Source organism: Alnus glutinosa, chromosome 4 (assembly GCF_958979055.1).
Source record: "Alnus glutinosa chromosome 4, dhAlnGlut1.1, whole genome shotgun sequence".
NCBI classification, from domain to species: domain Eukaryota; kingdom Viridiplantae; phylum Streptophyta; class Magnoliopsida; order Fagales; family Betulaceae; genus Alnus; species Alnus glutinosa.
Window position 1 is genome coordinate 28,697,819 of NC_084889.1, and position 20,534 is coordinate 28,718,352.

The window sequence follows — 20,534 nt, forward strand, 5'->3', positions numbered from 1 at the left end:
AACAGTTTTCATTTAAGAAGAAAATAGAAAACTGTTTGGCATTTCTTAATATATTTTTTGTTTTCAATTTTTTTTTTCACCATTTATTTAGTGATTTCCAAATAAAATTTTGTCAAATTTATGTCATTAAACTTGATAGCCTAAATGAGAATAGTATATTGTCAAAACTCTTTTACACTATTTTTGTTAAAAGTTATTCATGATGTATGCTCTATTTAGGTGGCCAACAAGAGGTCATTTTTAATAACCAAACTTATCACTTTCCTAGATGAAGATAGTAATGAACTAAGAACTTAACATTTAAAATATGATCCACGGGCCACAGTCATTCATACTATCATTTGTGTCCCATATTTTTGGATTAACCTGCCTAATAAAATTAAATTGATAAACCATAACCCATTGTCCCACCTGCTTCTAATAATAACATTAGGAATTCCTCATACAGTCACGAAAGATACAAGATTATAAGAGAATTGGAACAAAAATCTCCAAATAAATATCTCAAACCAGTTTGAGATGGACACTCATGTGTCTTTCAATAATAGAAATAATCTATTTACCTAAATACTAAAAAAGTTGAGGGAATAAAGATTACAAATAACACAAAATATTAGCCTCAATACTTAGTACTAATAATTTCAAGTAGTGTCATTCCCATTACATAAGCTGCATAAACGTGATAGATATTAAACTAGTTAAACATAACTGACTCCAAAAGTCATGCACATCTAATCATTTCGATGCTGCCACATAAGTTGTGCAATGCTTTCCCTCAAGACGGCCATCTCATGCCCGGCTGAATCTGATAGGTTCTGAAGGTTTCTTCCATGCCTCGAACTGGACCCACCAACACTTTCATAATCATCCGTACGCACATCTTCATTCTCCCAATGGGTAAATAAATGATCATCATCCGCAGCCATTCGAATGAAGTTATGCACGGCACAACAAGCTGTAACAATTGTCGGTTGCTTACTTGTTTTATATGATGCCATAACTATCAATATTTTAAAACGAGCTTTCAATACACCGAAACATCGCTCTATAACATTCCGCAGAGATGAGTGCCTGTGATTGAATAGCTCCTTATAACCTCTAGGGGTGCCTGTTGCTCGAAACTCTTCCAAGTGATATCGTTCTCCACGAAATGGTCTCATAAAACCTTTGGCTTGCGGGTAGCCCGAGTCCATCAAATAGTAATGACCTACATGATGGTAAATTATATATAAGTGTTTGTGACCATCTAAGTATGTGGATAAATATCTAAAAAATTAATGCAAATTTAGCATTTTAAATACCTTCCGGTGCCCAAGGGAATTTGTTCTTCACGTTACCAAGCGCATTCAGAAACACACGTGAGTCATTCGCGGTCCCTTCCCACCCAGCATACACAAAGGTGAATTTCATGTCAAAGTCACAGCAACACATTACATTCTGTGTTATAATCGACTTCCTTCCCCTAAAAGCGGTTTGCTTCGATGTAGGAGCATGCGCTTTGATGTGTGTCCCATCGATCGCACCGATAGCATGCTACAATCACAACACAACAAGTATATAGGATCTTTAAATAACGGGTACAACAATCGAGTTAATATGGAAACGGGTAAATATACAATTACCTTGAACCACGGGTAATATTTACTTGAGTTACTAACAAATGGATGCACTCCAATAGTCTGTGTCGGTCGTATGATATGTTTTCCTAGTTTGCTAAAGGCTCGAATAGTCTGCCTAAATTTACGTTGAACTGTCTCCAAGGAGTGCTGGAAACGATCAGCTGCAACTCTCATTCCCACACCATGACCAAGTATAAACAGTGTGATACCAACGGCCTCTTCAACAGTGACTAATTTAGTATCTTCAGCGTAGTTCAATTCCCTTAAACGGGCACACAAGCTTCTAAATGCACCCTTATACATTCGAAACATGTCATGACAGTTTGCAGGGTTGCCTTCCAGTTGTTCATTGATATAGGCTGCTCCAGTTAATATGGATGTGCGCTGAGGCTCCCTAGGCCTATAGTTCATAACAATCACTATCAGATCAAGCATTTCACGCATTTCGGTCTCCTCATCAGAGGAATCACTATCGGTATCCAAAATGTTATCTAAATCCATAAGAATATTGGCCCGAAAGTTGCCTCCACCTACAAACCATACACTCAATAAATTAGTATAGAGATTACTTTATACTGCATATCTCCATGTTATTCTATGCACCCAAAGAAACTACACTATGCAAAAAAAATTTACATAATAGCGTAAAAGCACTTCATACATATAAAGCAACAACATTATTCATAGAAAACTCACAACTAAATATTATATAATAGAGTAGAAGCATAAGTTACCCTTACTTCATATAGTAAAAGCACAACAAGCTTCATAAGTTACAAAAGTGATATCATAAGTCAATGCGTTTTACATAATTAAGTAATAGCATTTTTCATGGAAAAGAAAAACTTAATACTAAATAATATCCTGTCACATTGCACCTTAACCACACCACAAAACAACTCCATAAGATGACAACAATCTACAGTGAAGCTAACCACTCAACACGATGCTCAGGTGGCATCGTAGCAAACACAATCCTCCACCAATCTTCCTTGAAGGTCTGCACTGCCTTCAAATAAGTGGTGCTCGAGACAGGTGGATCCAATTCTGACATAATGGCCATGCAACCTTTTATCGAGCAAGGGTCAGGTGCAACGTTGCTGCTCCCCATTTGTTGTTCCTCAATATTCTTAAGTCTTTCTTGCTTTTTATTATTGATATAGGACCGACTCTGGCACGACTCCTCCATAGCGGCCAAGGTTGCGTGAAGCTGTTCTGACACATTTTGCCTTTTTTTCCTCTCAGATCTTGGTGGTGCAGTACTTCCAGAACGCTTTCCAGAGTGGTTTCTTCCATTGTCATTCGCAGAGGGTGGGGTGTCAACATCAACAAGCTCTTCATCAGCATCCAAATCCACGTGGACACCACCGTTTAGCAGCGCTTCATCTAGATGTCTCTCCTCCGCAGAGTTGGGTGGGTCTTGTGTAGATGCATGTTGCAACACGCCAGTTGCTGTGGTCTTATTGAATATAATCCCCAATAGATTGTAGTTTGCACATCCTTTGGTCTTAAACTGCGTCGCAATAGGGTTAACCTAAAATAAGAAAATAAATTATCAAGCGCTTGAATGCACATATCATAAGCTTCCCATATTACCGCAGGGTTAAGAATTTACCAAGAGATGCCTTGCCCAAGCATCTTCATCAGCAGTGACCGTGCCTTTTTCAGGATCCCAACCGAATCCAGTCGGTTCATTCAAAAGGGTCGAGAAGCTACGGTGTTTCATGCGAAGCCTATTAAACTTTCCCTTTATCTGTTTGTGCGTCATACGTGGATTTACTTTTGCTCTTTTGTTGAATTCATCTGTAATCTTACGCCATTGGATTTTGGAAAATCCCACACTGTCAGATGTTCCCTTGTTAACCTCCTCAACCAAGATGTCAATTAAAATCTTTTCAACATGGGGTGGCCACTTGGTAGTATCTTCAACTTGTTCTTGGGTAGTCATCTAGTTAACATAAAAAGTCTAAGAGATCCGTATATCTTTCCTAATAATTGGGTTCAACATCCGAATATTAATAATGATGAGTTTTTATACCTTTCGACGCGTGGGCTTGGGCTTGTACTTCAGAAAAGAGTTTCTTAGCGATCCATGACTCTCACGTGGCCTCAATAAGTACGCCTATAATGTACTTTTAGAGAAGTTTATTAGCAACAAAAGAAAATTGCTATTTTTTTTTAAAAAAAAGTAGTAATAGTATTTTTCATGACTTTTAATTTTACTATAGGTACTAGCCTATAACCCAGTTTTTTTCATTGTATTATTAGTATATTAGTACCTAATGTGCTATTCTATATTCGATATCCACATAAAAGCACATATGTGTACTAAATTATCTAAAATGTTTCTATTTTATCTACACAATTGAGTAATAATATTCACAAATAGAATTACAAGAAGCAAATGAGATCTACATTTGCATATAGGAATTTCACAAGTGTAAAACATTTAAAACACTAAACCTAGTGTCAAACAGGGTCAATTACTTGAAATTACAGCATACAAATAAACAATTGTAGATAAGGAAGATTATTTTCACAGCAATTGCAAATAAGCACCAACCATCCATCCAATTCAAACTGAAGAACAGAGACTTATCTTGAACTATTCAAACTGAAATACTCACATGCTACAAACCACAGTGCTCACAAAAGGAATTGGAGGTTTGTATACACATAAGCACCAGCTTTAAAAAAAAAAAAAAAATATATTACTATATAACTAACTATTACACATACAACAATATTTATTTAGATAGACTTCTTGGGCACTACTTGGTTGAAACAATCAGGTCTGAAATTATAATGCACAAAAAATAGATTATCTCTAGGGCACTACTTGTCCTCTTTTCCCTCGTCTCTAGATTTTTGTCCCAACCACAAGCGATTGTGAGCAGGCCTAGAAAGAAAACCATCTTTGATGATCTTTTTGTGGGTGTAAAAATTTAAAGCCATCTTTGATATCTTGGCTACTTCATGCTTACCAGCAAAAGAAAAATCTATTTCCCTTTGATCCTTAAAATCATACAGATAGAAATTCCTTAACAGGTCAATCAATTTATGGCAGTAATTTAGAAATGTATGAATGGTGGGAAGGAGATGGGATACCGCATGCATATGCCATAACCAACATGTGAACTTGAATTCATAGAACAAGTTTCAATTACCCTTTTTTGTGCTTTTCAACTACAATGTCTGTTTGCTTGGAACTAGTACATGATATGAGCATGCATGCAAAAAAAAACAGAGCATCAGCTCCGGCAACATCAATCCAAGACATTAAGTGGAAGTAACCCCCAATGCAAGCTATCATTCATTATAAATTTGCAGCAACAAGTTTTTTTGTAAAAGTACCAAACAAATTCTACCCAAGTAGAGAAACTTGAAACCTAAACAGATTGTAAGCCCATTGAATATGGAAAACTGGACGTCAAAAACATTCAGTACCATACTTATTTTGTGTAGAGAGATATTCTACAACCAATGATTCACCTAACACTGGTTCTCATCTGTGTTTCCACTTAATCTTCCTGTTCAACAAAATTACTTAAGTAAAAAAGCCATATATTTGCAATACAAAATAGATAGCCATCTACGGCTCTGCCGCAGCCAAGTTGGGCCAAATGATCCACAGGGGCACTAAAACATAGCAACATAAACTTATGGTCCTGCAAATCCTTCTAATAAACACAAAAAAACATAGGATATAATTTCTAACAGAGGTGATTTATTAAATATATTTATGAGCTAGAAGCTACAAAACCATCAAGGCTATTCAAGGAGTCAGTGGCAGCAACCCCTCAAAGAATACAAAAAAGCTAATATTTTGGAACAAAATGAACTTGATGCTCATCAATACTTAACCAGTAAGACCAAGTATAAAGATGGAAAGGCACAGTCCAGATGCACACAGCATCACACAACGAATACAGCTATACATGCAGTGTTGAAACTTGAACTAATACCGAAAAAAACAATTAACATTGACTGTGCCAAAGAAGGAGTGTTAACACTTGAACATATATTCCGTTTATTCTAACATATGCATGAATGGTAGCCCCCCCCCCTTTTTTTTTTTTTGTTTGGATGAATAAATGGGAGCTTATTTACCAAATTAAATTTTTTAGATTCAGTGAACTATTATTTTATTACTTTGTGAACGACAAAAAATATATTTATCAAACTTGGCAAATGTATATATAGACAATTATATTGGATATCTTTTCCATACATATATCTGTGATCATTATATGCAAGTGTTCAGAAATCACAAACAAAACCCACAAATCCAAGAATGCTCAAACATAATATAGTATAGAAATCACAGAAAGAGAAGAGGATAAAGGAAAAAAATTACCTTCTTTGATCTTGTGATTGGAGCCGTTTTGATAGATGAGGCGCAGATTTCTCTTCTGTAATCAGATTTTCTTCTCCAACACATTAAGGCCTTTTTATAACACAAAACTGATGAGGGAAATTACTGAAGAACAAAGGTTGGTAGGGTTAGTTGGGATGGAAGGAAACACAAATTCAAAGCCAAAATTGAAGATGATGCGATGGCCGAGTTATGGGGTAGATGCAAGAATTGAAGAGCTTGGTGAAAGAGTGATGTGAAGAGAAAGGTGCAGTGAAGGCAGGGGAGAATATGGAGAGAAAAGGAAGGTGTGAAAAGATGGAGAGTAAAGGCAGAAAACAGAGAGAGTAAAAGCAGGCGTGAAGGCAGAAAAGAGAGAGTAAAGGCAGAAAAGATGGAGAGTAAAGGCAGGCAGGCGTGAAGAATGAAGATGCAGAAAATTAAAATAGAGAAAATTCATGAGGTGGTTCGAACGGTGGCCTGGGCACTGTATACTTAAAATGAGAACTGTTTCGTTAAGTTGTTCCGCGCGTCTTTTCTGAAAAAATGAGAACAGTTTTGTCAAAACATCTTGAGCCTGTTTCCTAATTTCGTGTTTTTTATTGTTTTCTGTTTTGCTTGTTTCTGTTTTAAAAACAACAAACCAAACGCACATATCATGGACCGAAACATGTTTTACTGTTTTGGAAACAGAAAACTGTTTCCAAAACAGCTAACCAAACAGGCTCTTAATTTCACGTAAAAAAAAAAGAAGAATTCTTTCATGGTAAAGAAGTGTCATTAATTACTTTACAATGAGATAATTTCCCTTCTCTACAAATGGACAGAAACGAAACCCCATTTTGATTTGATAATTTTTTTTTTTCTTCTTCTCTTTACAGAATTAATTACTTTACAAAAGAAAATGACTTGCTTTCCTTAAATAAAGGAAAGTGACTCATTATACGTGGGAATTGTATTTAATTAGATTATGATTGTCTTTAGATACTGAATTAATTAGACTTTCCAATTCAAAAATAAAAAATAAAATTAGACTTTCCATTTTTCGTTTTTTCATGAATAAAAAATTAAAATCTGACCTATATAAAATATTGAGTAAGGAGTTGAAATATTATTAGAAAGCAAATGAAATTATCAAGTATCGATTATAAACTCTTCGACATCAACATTCAGAACACTATGGAGAAGGCTTCTTTTAAAATGGCATTTTTTATTGTCTTATTCGTTACAACTTGTCGATCATTCTCTCAAATAATTTTATTTTTTCTTTATTGTTTTAGCGGATATAAATTTCCTACAGTCCACATATAAAATTGACATGTGTCTTTTGACATGTGAGAAGCACATATAATTTAAATAGCACGTGTTTCTTACATGCTTTTTTAATAGAGCCCACTTATAAAATTGACATGTGTCCTTTGGCATGTGAGAAACACATGTAATTTAAATAGCATGTGCTTCTTACATGCTTTTTTAATAGCATGAATAAAAAAATATGTGATTCTCACATGTTTAAAGGACACATGTTTTTTTTATGTGTGGGTTGTAGGAAATTTCCTACAAACCGGTTTGTAAGAAATTTTTATTCATTGTTTTATATGAGTCTTTATCTCTCTTAACCAAAGTTTTTTTTAGGGGGTTTATTTATTTATTTTTGACATGTCCACACACAAGAGGGGATGAGGAATTCGAACTAGTGACCTCCGCTTCATGAGGCGTGGTCTCCAGCCGATTAAGCTACCCCTTGGAGATTAGAGGGTTTTTTTATGATCATATATAGTGACTAATGGAATAATAATGACAGGTGTATGATTCTCAATGGTACTAAGAGCTGAGACAAATGTGTTTTCATTGTCATTGTCATATGGAATGTTTTCTACAGTTGAAAAATTGTCCATTTTATAGAATTTGTGGCTCACAAGATATTTGCATATGCTACAGAAAAAAAGTAGCTACTCGGAAGGTCGATGGAAAATGATCCTCTCTATTTAGTATAATAGTGAAGATATAGTTGTTTTTTCATGTGTTCATGAAATGTAAAAAGGCAACTATACCTTACTTTTACACTAAATGAAAAAAAATCTAAATTCAAGATTAACGAGGGTGCTCCCAAATAAACCATAGTTGGTACTCATAAATAAAACGAAAAAAAATAAAAAAATTATATATCAATGTTACGAAAGTGATAGACCACCTCCTCTCAACTAGCGATATTGTAAGAGTTATCTTTGCATTTCCTCCTAATAAATTAAAATTGAATGGCTTATAAGGTCTTGTTAATGTATTTTTATCGAAGTTTTTGTGAAGGCTAACAAAGAAGTTAAATTCTTAGGATTAAGCATTTTTTCTTTTATTATCAATTAACAATTTTTTATTTTTTTTTTATTTTGTTTTCTCTTGATGACTAATTAGTAGAAGTCGGAATACTTTTACCACATTATCATAAGTGTAAAACAACGTTCCTTTCTAATTGTGACGATCTTTTTTATATGCCATGTAAAATTAATGCAAATGGTTGAAACATCGAACCGTGTGCTAGAATCAAAGGATGAGTTAAAAGAGAGAGAGAGGGGAAAGAAACGAAAGTTAATAATACCAGTATATCAGAACTGTCAAATTAAGGATGTTATTCTTGAAATAGAAGTAAATTAATGCTGCATACAAGCAACAATAACCTGGGATGTAATTGATTGTGCTCAGCGTTTCTTTCGAAGAAATTAAAGAGCAATTTTTTTGAATTTGACATTAGTTGGCTAAAAATCCTGAATCTCAGGGCATTCGTTTGATCATTTTTATCTAATCACAAGTTTTTTTTTTCTTTTTTTTTTTTTTTTTTTTTTTTTTTTAAGGGATCTTGTAATACCATTAAAATGCTGATGAAAAAAATTCAGAACTTAAAAGTCACAACAGACATGTTGAATAAAAATCAAATCACACTTGGAGTTGCTCCGATGAAACGGCAAACAAATAAAAACATGTAAATAAACATAGAAGGGCTCGGACCAAATCCCATATATCCAGCACCTAGTCTGTGTCGAAGGAAGTATGGAATTCCACGACCGAGACCCTTCCAAATTCCCAAAACCGCACATTCCCCCGCAAAATGTCTTTGAATAACCATAAGATAACCTTAAACAAATCTCGCCGATTCCGGACGAATAGGACGATACCAGGCCCAAGTCGGTCTCTGGGTTCTTCACCTCCTCGCCTAAAGAATTCCCAGAAGGCGGTAGACCGAGCTCCGGTTGAGACTCTCCGGAGTCCGACATCAGGTCGACCACCGGCGCCGAAGAAGAAGTACAAGCCTGAGATATTTCTTTCTCAAAGCTCTTCACGACCGAGTCGATTTCCTGAATCGTCGGATCGGGCTCCGTGTCGTCCAGGAACCCCAGAAGGTCTTCCCTGAGACGCTTCACCTCGGGGGAGTCCGACTCGGAAAACTCGTCCGAGTCGAGTCGGACCCGCTTCTTACCCTTTCGGGCCTCCACTAAGCTAGACGATGTAGTAGAAGTTATAAAAAGATACCGAAACAGAGAGAGAAAATAAATCGTTGAGATAAAATGTGAGGAAATGGTGATGAGGTGCGGTGAAGTGAAGCGAAGAGGAGCTTTATATAAAAGGGGACAAGGTAGAGAGAGAAAGAAAGAGAGCGTGGGGTGATGATGGTAAAGTAGGCGCGTGGGAAGGAGCGAATCCTTTAGGCCATCACGGACGCCTTGCCTTTTTTCTAATTTCGTGTAGGGGGTTTTCACAATTAAACTGGTTTGAATTCCGTCTTGAAGTCCGGGTAATTGAGGGGGCTGACATTCACATGCAATCTCATGGTGCAGGGATGATGGTTTGGGTGTGGACCAAAAATTTTACATGTTAAATAAATGTTTATTAAATAATTAAGTAATTTTTAAAATTATCATTAAATATGTAATTGATTAAATGATAAATTTAATTATATAATAATTTTAAAAAATATTTATATTACATATAGAATTACTTGATTTGGACACGTTATCGATGTGGTGGTTTTCAATTTTCATGAGGTGCTTGGTGCAATGTGGACCGTAGAGTAACTAACTAGTCAGGAGGATTTTGATCGTACGGTCGAGGGGGAGAGATGAGTTGATCGTTAGGTGGAGAGTGTGACACATTGACTACTTGTTGAAGTTTTCGTTTCGCGAAATAGAGAATAATATAGAAACAGCCTATATGGGACTGGGAGGCCGGACACAGGTATGGCATCCAATGGACGATTCCCTCTCAACGTCTGAGATTGCTTTCTTGAGTTTCTTCTATCAGACAAAATATCAACCGCAGCATTGCCCAAGTCAATTATATTTCACACTGACATAACTTTCCATTTTACTTGTTGACAATTCAAAAGCTTCAATGTACGAAAGAAGCATGCAAATGGAAAGGTATACTTATTGTGCTCACTTTGTTAGGTATGACTCGTTGGAGTTATTTAATGGTGCGTTTGAGTATTGAATTTTGAGAATTAGAATTGAATTCTAATTCTATTTACAAATATCGAGGTAAAAAATTGTGTTTGGATGTTGAATTTTGAGATTGAAAAATATTATATTTTAATGGTAAAAAATGATTGGAAGTTTAAAAAGTTGTGTAAAATAATAATTTAAATAATAATAATTTATTATATATTGATTATTTAATTAAAAAATAAATAAATAATTTTTTTTTTTAAAAAAATAAAATTAAAAATAAAAAAAAAATGATGCAGGGGTGGCTGCCAACCAGTGGCCGGGGGAGGCCGCGCGGCCACCCCCGCTGGCCGGGGGTGACCGCGCGGCCACCCGGTTGGCAGCCACCCCTTGTGTTTTTAATTAAGTTTTTTTTTATTTTTATTTTATTTAAATTTGTATTATTTTATTATTTATATGTGGGACCCACACGCTTTTTGGGAGACAGTTTGTTCTGCGCGTGGGGCCCAGCCAGTACTCAAATTATCAGCTTAAAATTCAAACAAAATTCGGGTCAAATTCGGGTATTCGGGCGGGTGGGAGGGTTTTAGGAAAAATCCGAGTGGAATATTTATTCCACTCGGTTGCCAAACACATCATTATTCTCTCTCATTAGAGCTTGATTAGATGTTTAACGTGTGTTGGTATAGTTTTTGATATGATATGAATTAACACATTGTTTGTTGTTTTTTACGCTTCTCAACATTTCTGTAAAATAGGCAAACTTAAAGGATTCTTTCGGAGGTCCTCTCTGATGCCTAAGTTAGTTTCTGCTAAAAAGAATCTGCTTAATCTCTAAAAAATTCAATCTGAGTTTATACTTGCGGTATGGGCATATTTACAAACAAAGAAGTTGAGTCAAATCTGGATTAGGATTCTTGCTCCTTGTTGATCTAGAACTGCTGTCAGAGTTCTAATTAAACTTTGATAATTTCTTAAACTTTTGATCTGATCTCTTATTTGACTTCTGATCTGATTGGACCTTGAGTCCTATCTCAATTCTACCAAGAATAGGACTACTGATTAAACTATACTTAAACTAAGAGTCCTATCCTGATTCTACCGGGATAGGACTGCTAATCGAATTATGACTCTTACTTCAATTCAATTTGGAATAGAGTCTTAATCCAGATTTACTAGGATTAATGATAGCTGATTTCTCAAGAATAGCTGTTAAGTGTCTATCTCCCGGGAGTTCTGCTGTCTCCTCCTTGGACTGGGTTGAGTGGAATTTATTCTCAACAACGTGGTTTTTATGAAATGAAACAATGTGGTTTAATGCACTAAAAGTAATGAAACAACGTGATTTTTAATACATGCTCATTAATGCATGTAAACCATCGTATTTGTTGTGCAGGAAAAAAACATACTCTGCAAAACCAAGATATAACACCACTTCCAATGGTTATGTATTTTTCAATCTAAAATAGCTAATTAAAACCTAATTTATCTAGTTTAGCTAATGGGTTTTAAAATGCACCATACATCCGATTATCTATTTTTAACTCTATGTTATCTAGATATGCTTTCTTTATTCTTTTTTATTATTTTTTTTAATTATCATGTTTTTTTTTTCTTTAAATGGTCATATTTGTCAACGATTGTTTTGTTAAAACGGTAATTTTTTTAACGCAAATTTGTCGACAGTCATTTTTTCTCAAACAACAATTTTTCTTACAGAAATATTTTTCAACAGTCGATTTGTTAAAACGGTCAGTTTTCTAACGCAAATTTTTCAACCGTCATTTTTTTTTTTTTCAAAAGACTATTTTTCTAACAAACATATTTTTCAACAGTCATTTGTTAAATTTGTCATTTTCTAACACAATTTTTTAAATGGTCATTTTTTCTCAAATGACCATTCTTCTAACAGTCATATTTTTAACAATGTATTTGCCAATGATAAGTATAAATATAATATCCTTATACCAATATCAAGAATATTTATGAAAGTATATATATATTTGTTGATAATTGTAGTAGAATATGAGAGGGTTTTCACGTTTGAGCCATTTGAGGTTGCAAAGGTTGGAGCTAACGAGGAGCTTGAGCACTCTGTCATTTTCCATGAGATAAACAATAAAATAAAAGATAGATATGTGACGAATCTAAGGAAAATGTATTATAGCTTTTGTTTAGATAATCTAATGGAGTGTGTTTTTCACATTTTGTTTAGCTACTTTTAACCTAAAATTGCAAATAGCTAACTCATTGGAAATGCTCAAAGTAATAGTTCACGAGAAATGCAAGTACCTCTTCACCAGCTGGAATTGCGTGTCCTTTTGGTTTTTTTTTTTTTTCTAATTTAAAAGGCTAGGGGAAAAGGGTTAAAGGGGTGGTCTTAGTCCAAGCTGTTAATGACGGATTAGGATCCTCTTTAATTTCAAAAAAATTTGAGATTTTCAAATTATAAGAATTCAAGCCTTTTTTTTCTTCTTTTTTATTTATTTATTTATTTATTTTTTATTTTTACATTGAATGATGTAAAAAATGCTACATATTAAAGATATGACATGTTATCGAGGCAATAAAAAAAAATTCCAAAATGTTTTTTCTTCACTTTTGAAGATACGCTTTTTTTTTACTAAACGAAAAGACAGTTTTTTTGCTTATGTTAAAGTATTGATTAAGTGATTAAATTTACCTCTTCCTATCAGCTTAAGCTTTCGGAACAATTAGTGATTTAACATGGTATCAGAGTCACATGTTTCTTGCGATGATGTGCATTTCCCTCTCGTTGTTGTCTACGCGTTTAACCATTAGTTGCCACACGTGAGGGGAGCGTGTTAAAGTGTTCCACATCGCTAAGATTTCCTTCACTTAGGCACTTTATAAGCCATGGTGTCACATCCTCTCTCAAGGCATTTTTTGAGAGTGTCAATGGATCCATGGACTTTTCACATGTGTTAAAGTGTCCCACATCGATAAGATTTCCTTTACCTTGGCACTTTATAAGGTATGGTGCCCCCTCCTCTCTCAATGTGTTTTTTAAGAGTGTTAATGGGCCAATGAACTTTTCACATGGTATCAGAGCCATAGGTTTCTTGTGATGATGAGTCTTTCCTTCTTGTTGTTGTCCATGTATTTGGTCATTAGTTGCCACACGTGAGGTGGCGTGTTAAAGTATCCCACATTGCTAAGATTTTCTTCACCTGGGTACTTTATAAGCCATAGTGTCCACTCCTCTCTCAAGGTGTCTTTTGATAGTGTCAATGAGCCCATGGACTTTTCACATGGTATCGGAGCCAGAGGTCCTAAGTTTGAACATTGACTCCATCATTTACCTCCCATTTCAATTAAATATTTAACGCGTGGGGTCTCACCTATTAAAAGAATGTCAGGACAAATTTAATTCTATATGTTTTTAAAACTGTATAGAAAGAAAATTGTCAAGAATTGGTTCTTTTTTGTAGGGGAATAAAACTACTTTTTGTTTCTCTATCTAAAAACACTTCACAATAACTTCTCTTAATTTTTCCCTAAACTATATATATATATATATATATTTACTTTTACTTTATTATAAGGAGAGAGATCGAAGAGAGGTGAGAGGAGAGAGAATCGAGTTTATGATTATAATAATCATAGAGAAGCTCTTTTGGTCCCTATACATTGGAAAGTAATGTAGCATTCCTAATGCTTAGGGAACCTGTAGGGAATCTAATGCAGGTGATTTTTTTGACATATTTCCTATATTTAGATAAGGGAACCACCTATAGGATGCTACTAGTGCTCTTGGATCAGAATCTCCTCAAATTTCTTTTGACATTTGAGATTCTCAAATTATTAAATTCTAGACATATATGCTTTACATCTAACAATTCACAATGTGCCAGCTGTTTACATGAAATTAATGCTTTACATCTAACAATTAATAATGTGCTAGCTGTTTACATGAAATAAATGCTTAAGCACGACTAGGATTTAACAATTTGAAAATCTCAAGTGTCAAAAGAAATTTGAGGGATCCTAATCCTAGTGCTCTTAGCCAAGAATTCTCTAAGATTGAACCTAGTATGACGTCACAATCTCCCACCGCATCCACTTGTAAAAAGATCTTCCAAAGTTAACCTTACCTCACCATCAGGTCATTTTGAATAGATCCGAAACCCCGAATCAAATGGTATAGTTGGTTTTTTACATTTTCATAAAATATGAAAAGACAACCACACCCTCACTTTTACAATAAACGGAGAGAATCCTCTCCATTTGAAATTGAGAGGATCAAAATTCTTCATGCCACGGAAGAAAAAGCATTTTTCTTGTAAATTATGGGTAGGTGGCATGCATGAGGTGGTTGGCGGACGAGTCTATAAAAAAAAGCCGAGATCTGTTGGCTTCCACCAAAGATAATTAGGGTTGTGGTGGCTAATGAAGGAGGTGATGATGAAAGTGATCGAGAAGAGGGAAAGGGAGATTAGAGCTACCGGGAGTTGTAGGAATGGGCTATTTGGGATGAACGAAAGGGGAATAAAATTCTTCCCATAACCGCACATTCCTCTGATTTCCGGTGGTTCCACCCTTTCCCTTCCATCTCTACATGGGTTATTTTATATTCTACTGCATGCCTTCATTTGTAACCAGGCCGATCGAGGAGGAGGAGGTATATTTTCATGGTCTATCTTTTTTCTTCTTTTGCATAAATTTACTTGATATCACTACTTCGATCTCATCCTCATTGAGAGAGCTTGAGTTGTAATTATCTGATCCGATCCATTAGTTCGTACAAAACCTCAGTGGCTGGCGGTGGAGCTTGGACCTTTTCCTTTGGGGCCGGGCCGGGACTATGGCAGCTTCGTTCTGTTCCATGCATGCTTTGGCTAGCTGAGATTTTTAGGGGATATAAATTCTTTTTCTCTCAAGATTTTTGGACAGAAAGAGCTAGAAGAAGCAGCAGATAGATCAGATTAGATCTGCTGGCCGGATATACCAAGTTAACGTTGGAAATGGTTTTGTTTCTGATCGAGGAGATTATTAAGGCGTGGTAGGCTAATTAAGTTTAATCGATCACCACCATGATAAACTCCGTTTTTGAATCCATCCAGACGAGTTTACACAACACTGCATCAAATGTTAATTAATTATGCTTTGTCAAATTCAACCATTATTGTGTAATTAATTGATCTGTTGCTTAAAAATTTCATTGGGTGTCACAATTAAGTTTGACAAGGCATGGAAAAATCATTACTTAGTCAAAAAGCTAGCCCTTATAATTGTTCTTATTAATTAATGAAGGCATGGGAAAAGCATTAATTAGTTAAACGCTGCATACAAGCAACAATCACATGCATACTAATTATTGATTGTGCTCCATCAGCGTCCCTCTTGAAGAAAATATAGAGCATTTTTTTTTTGAATTAGGAATTAATTTGCTAAAAATACTCAGTCTCTTATATATATAAGATGTTCCCATCACCAATCTGTTAATTAATTAAGAGATGCACGTACAATTTTATATATAAATTTTTGAAAAGGTTTGGATGCGGGACCCGTGGGTACGTAATGAGAGCGAAGAATTTCCTTTTTCATTATTATTATTATTATTATTATTTTGAGAGAAAGAGACGACATGCAGAAAGCTCTTCCTTCTGCTATACATTTATTTCTCTCACATGCATATCAACCTCTATATATATATTTATGGTATTCCAAGTACATTCAGACTTTATAAAAACCGCGTTTGCTTTTTTCCTATTTTGGAAATTATAGATAACACAAACACATGGGTGCATGCATGCTTTGATAAAAGTCACGAGTGGTCCAATTCTTATTTCTTATCAACACGCACAATCTTTCTGTCTCTCTCTCTTATATATATATATCGATCACCTTCTCATGCTTAATTTAAAATTTTTGTTAGTCTAGATTTGGTAAACCTTCTGCTTAAGTGACTCATAAATCATAATAAGAAAAGGTCTAAAGGGAGGACCTGGTGGCGTTAGCATTGGCTTTCATTATTATTATTATTATTATTATTATTATTATAAAGGGATTGCTTTCATTATTAAGCTTGATACATATTATATAATAACTTTAATTCTATTTGTTCCGGTATAAAATATTTTCTTAAATTTATTTTCCTATTTTTAATTTTTATTTTTGGTTCGACCGGAAATCAGAGTTGACTAAACCAAAAAAACTTCTTTAGTTTCAAAAAATTATTTTCATTTTTAAATTTCGTAAATCATTTTTGAGTTTGAGTTTCTCTTTCTCAAACCGTGGGACCACCACCGGATCACCGTTTGACCATCGCCAAGCCACCCCGACCACTATCGGACAATCGTTGGACCATCACTTAGCCAGTACCGTGTCATTACCGAACCACCTATGAGCCATCCCAGGCCACCGTCGAACCACCACCGAGCCGCCGTCAGACCATCACCAGACCACCGCCAGAAGTCAAATTATTAGGTTAATTTTTATTATTATTTTATATTAATATTTTTATGTTGTCAATAAAAATTTATTTTTATTATAGGCTAATATGACTAAATGAAAATATTAAAAAAAAAAAAAAAAAAATACTTGTGATTTTTCATACACACCAAATATTGAAAAATGTTTTAAGTAAACAATATTTTCTAACAAAAATCATTTTACGCCGAAACAAACAAAGCTTTTGTTAAATAAAAAAATGAATGGATCAAGAAAGAGCTGCCAAAGGGAACTAGGAATTTAACTTTAGGGAGGATATATATATATATATATATATATATATATATATATATATATATATATATATTTCAGGGGACAAAATTAAATAATCGTTTTTAACATTATTTTTTTTCGGACGGTGTATGAGAGGCATAGCCCACTAACACCCAGTTGGGCCCAAGGTCGATTCGATACATTTTAAGGTCTAAGGCAACAAGTAAAAGTGAGGCATTTTCTTTATTTTTTAAATATTAATTAATTAATATTTATTTTAATATTAATATTATATTTTTATTTAAAAACTATTTTTCTCACTTTTTGGGATACAAAATTAGGAACGATCCAATTGGCATTCAAGATCAAAATTTATTGTTGCCCCTTTAAATTTTGATTGAAATTTTGACTGTTTAATGCTCATCACAAGGCCCAAAAAAAATCTTCCCACAACGTAATTGAATATTATTATTATTTTCATTATCTCCGCTATTTCCAATAATAGAATGTTTAAAGTTGAAAAATTAGTTTTATTTATAATATTATTTGACTCTCTTATTTAACATATATTATCAATTTTATAAGACTTATTTTAAGAATTGGATGTCGGAGAATTAAACGATGTTATTGTCTTTTTAATTACTTATTATTATAATTAAGTGCCTTAATTAAATAATATTAACTATAACTACGCCTTAAAATATTTTTTATTACTATTCATTAAGTGAAGGTCTTATTAAATTGAAGGCCTTAAACGACCGCCTAATTTTTTCTATGATCGGGCCAATTCCGTCCTATCGATCTGCTGCAAAGCCTAACAAAGAGAGCAAAATTATTGGACATATCGATTATGAAAGGATCTGCACTAACCATTCCTTGCCTGAATAGATGATCAAGTTCAATCATTCCATTGCTTAGAAGAAGAAAAAAGAAAAAAGAAAAAAATTGAAAACCCAACCATTCCACAAAAAAATAAAAAATAAAAAATAAAAACCTACTTTGCTTATTTTAAAATTCATGTATAATAATTAGTTGTTTAAATTGTCAGCAATATATATAGTTATTAATATGAGAGAGTCTATATAAAATTCAATTGTTCAATAGGTGGTCGGATAATCCCAAATTTAGTTGTTCGGTTGAGTCTAGCATGACCTCCCTCTCTAATAAATCTCTCATAATTAAAACCACAATGGTTTCAATCCCAAAATTTATGTTTACTCAGCCTTACATCAAATCTAACAACTTAATGAGGTAAAGATCAAAATTAGAAATTCATATTTTAGCCTATATTTAATAAACTGATTCCAAATAATGGAACAAAAAATCTACTTAATTAATACTTTTATTGGCCGGGTAATTATGACTTGGGATATCACAGCCAAATTTGCACATTTTATTTTTTTTTGTAAACATTTCAGTTGTTTCCATTGCCAATCCATTAAGAGATGCACAGTTTGTAATAGTTTCTTTACCGACCAAAATTTTGTTCTAAGATGTTCTTTTGGCCACTAGCCATTAGAAACAAAGTTAAACACTGTCCAGAAATTTAACGTCGCACTCGGAGCCGGTTTTTGGTTATTGGGTAATAACCGGGAATCGGTTTCGGGGTTCCTGGTTATTGAATTTCAATAACCGACTCAGGAACCGGGTACGCCAGTTATCCAGACTGAGTAGTATTTTTCTTTTTTTAAAAAAAAAAAAAAAACTTTTTTGGTACCAAAAACGCACTAGAAAAAACGGAATCAAGCTGAGGCTTCATACAAGCCGCAGAAATCAAAGAATCAAACACAACCCATTGATCCTTCCCTCAGTTTCACCAAAACCCACTTCTCAAAACCACCCCCCCCACCCCCCCCCCCCCCAAAAAAAAAAAAAAAAAAAACCCTAGCATCCCAAAGGAAAGCTACAACAGTATCAAGAGTTAAATTAGTTCATAACAAAAATTAAAGAAGAGCAACATACCTAATCGTGATTTGCTCCTTCTGCTTCAAAAACCACCAAATTTGTAGATAAACAGAGAAAGACGAAGTTAGTACTCAGTAAGGGTGATAAAAGAATCGAAAGATCAAAGATCACCGGATCAAAATCAAAATCATATAGAAGAAGAACTAAGAAGTTCAGAAGAAAAAGTGAAGAACTAAGTGAAAAATTCCATGGGTCTTACTCTCAAAAAACGTCCTGAGAGAGTATGGGACACCATGGCTTATAAAGTGTCCAGGTAAAGGAACTCTTAGCAATGTTGGACACTTTGACACGCATTCTCACATGTGGCAACTAATGGCCAAACACGTGGACAACAACGAAAAGGAAATGACAATCATCTTAAGAAACTTGTGACTCTGATACCATGAAAAAGTTCATGGGCCTCACTCATTCTCAAAAAATGTCTTGAGAGATTAGGGGACACCATGGCTTATAAAGTGCCTAGGTGAATAAACTCTTAGCGATGTGGGACACTTTAACACTAAGAAGAAGGAGAAGAAGGTTGGTTACGTGGTAGGCGACGGCTGACGAGTGGCAAAGGAGAAGAGTGAAGGAATATTTAGGGCAAAGAGTTAGTGAAGAGTGAAGGCAGTCGGCGGCAAGAATGAGAGAAATAGAAATTAGGATTTAGGGCGAAAGTGTGAAAAAGATGGAAAGGTCCCCCGTGTTAGGCCGTGTAGCATTAGGGTAAAAGGGTAGGGGGTAATTTTTTTTTTTAATAAATTAATAGACCCAGAGCCGGTTACCGGTTATAACCGGGGTTTTTGAAAACCAATACCCGGCTCCGGCTTCGACTCCGGGTACCAACCCGGTTTCTCAGAGCCGATTAGTGCCCGAAGCAGGTTTTCCCGGCCGGTTATAACTGGTCTGAATGTACACCCCTACATTGCATAAATAAAAGATTAATCTGTTTGGGATGGACCACGTGCACAAATTACAATCCGATGATAATTAATGTACATGTAAATTAAGATTGTCTAAATTGAAAAAGAACGTTGTTAATTACACCATTACGATAATATACATACAAGGAAGTTAACTTCTTTATTAATTAGGGAGCAGATCGAAAAACTACAAGTACATGACCATTACCTTAGTAGCCATTCACTTTTAATTTATTAGGAAGATAGGAGGAGATGCAAAGATAACTCCTCCAAAATCACTAGTTGAGAGGAGGTGACCTATCACTTCCATAACATTGATATATAATTATTTTCTATCTTATTTTTTTGGGTTTTATTTATGAGTACTATCCTAAGTTTATTTGAGAGTATTTTCATTAACCTTTGGAGTAGCTTCTTCTTTTCTATAGCAGATGCAGAAATCTTGTGGACCACAAACTCTATAAAAAATGGACAATTTTTCAAAAGCTCAAAACATGTAATATCTTCACGGCAATGAATTACATTTGCCTTAATTAGCTCTTGGTACCATTGAGAATGACATACCTGTCAT

General features: G+C 34.6%; 4 protein-coding genes across 4 annotated transcripts; all 4 read right to left on the reverse strand.

The window, feature by feature from the left end:
• Nucleotides 1-576: 576 nt before the first annotated feature.
• On the reverse strand, nt 577-1,447 carry LOC133867235 (protein ALP1-like). The gene is made up of 2 exons (XM_062303953.1): nt 1,302-1,447; nt 577-1,207 (listed from the first exon to the last, which is right to left on the reverse strand). Exons 1-2 carry the CDS (start codon nt 1,429-1,431, stop codon nt 732-734), a joined length of 606 nt encoding a protein of 201 aa, XP_062159937.1. The 5' UTR covers nt 1,432-1,447; the 3' UTR covers nt 577-731.
• LOC133866274 (uncharacterized) lies at nt 1,431-6,253 on the reverse strand. Its single transcript, XM_062302802.1, has 4 exons — nt 5,977-6,253; nt 1,623-2,149; nt 1,478-1,533; nt 1,431-1,437 (listed from the first exon to the last, which is right to left on the reverse strand). The coding sequence occupies exons 2-4, from the start codon at nt 2,118-2,120 to the stop codon at nt 1,431-1,433; spliced, it is 561 nt and encodes a 186-aa protein (XP_062158786.1). The 5' UTR covers nt 2,121-2,149; nt 5,977-6,253.
• Nucleotides 2,490-3,567, reverse strand: LOC133866275 (uncharacterized protein At2g29880-like). Its single transcript, XM_062302803.1, has 2 exons — nt 3,235-3,567; nt 2,490-3,153 (listed from the first exon to the last, which is right to left on the reverse strand). The coding sequence occupies exons 1-2, from the start codon at nt 3,565-3,567 to the stop codon at nt 2,539-2,541; spliced, it is 948 nt and encodes a 315-aa protein (XP_062158787.1). The 3' UTR covers nt 2,490-2,538.
• Nucleotides 6,254-8,859: 2,606 nt separating the features above from the next.
• Nucleotides 8,860-20,534, reverse strand: LOC133866276 (uncharacterized). Its single transcript, XM_062302805.1, has 4 exons — nt 20,528-20,534; nt 20,364-20,421; nt 19,858-19,946; nt 8,860-9,700 (listed from the first exon to the last, which is right to left on the reverse strand). The coding sequence occupies exons 1-4, from the start codon at nt 20,532-20,534 to the stop codon at nt 8,868-8,870; spliced, it is 987 nt and encodes a 328-aa protein (XP_062158789.1). The 3' UTR covers nt 8,860-8,867.

Excerpts from the sequence above, each read along its gene's own strand:
- LOC133867235 (XM_062303953.1), bottom strand. The coding sequence starts at position 1,431 with ATGTGTTGCTGTGACTTTGACATGAAATTCACCTTTGTGTATGCTGGG. Across the intron at positions 1,208-1,301 it reads ATTCCCTTGGGCACCGGAAG|GTCATTACTATTTGATGGAC; the intron begins GTATTTAAAATG and ends ACCATCATGTAG.
- LOC133866274 (XM_062302802.1), bottom strand. The coding sequence starts at position 2,120 with ATGGATTTAGATAACATTTTGGATACCGATAGTGATTCCTCTGATGAG. Across the intron at positions 1,534-1,622 it reads AATATTACCCGTGGTTCAAG|CATGCTATCGGTGCGATCGA; the intron begins GTAATTGTATAT and ends TTGTGATTGTAG.
- LOC133866276 (XM_062302805.1), bottom strand. Across the intron at positions 19,947-20,363 it reads AAGAAGAAGCTACTCCAAAG|ACCAGTTATAACCGGCCGGG; the intron begins GTTAATGAAAAT and ends GTGTACATTCAG. Across the intron at positions 9,701-19,857 it reads GGAGTCGAAGCCGGAGCCGG|AAAAAAGGCAAGGCGTCCGT; the intron begins GTATTGGTTTTC and ends ACACGAAATTAG.
- LOC133866275 (XM_062302803.1), bottom strand. The coding sequence starts at position 3,567 with ATGACTACCCAAGAACAAGTTGAAGATACTACCAAGTGGCCACCCCAT. Across the intron at positions 3,154-3,234 it reads CTTGGGCAAGGCATCTCTTG|GTTAACCCTATTGCGACGCA; the intron begins GTAAATTCTTAA and ends TTCTTATTTTAG.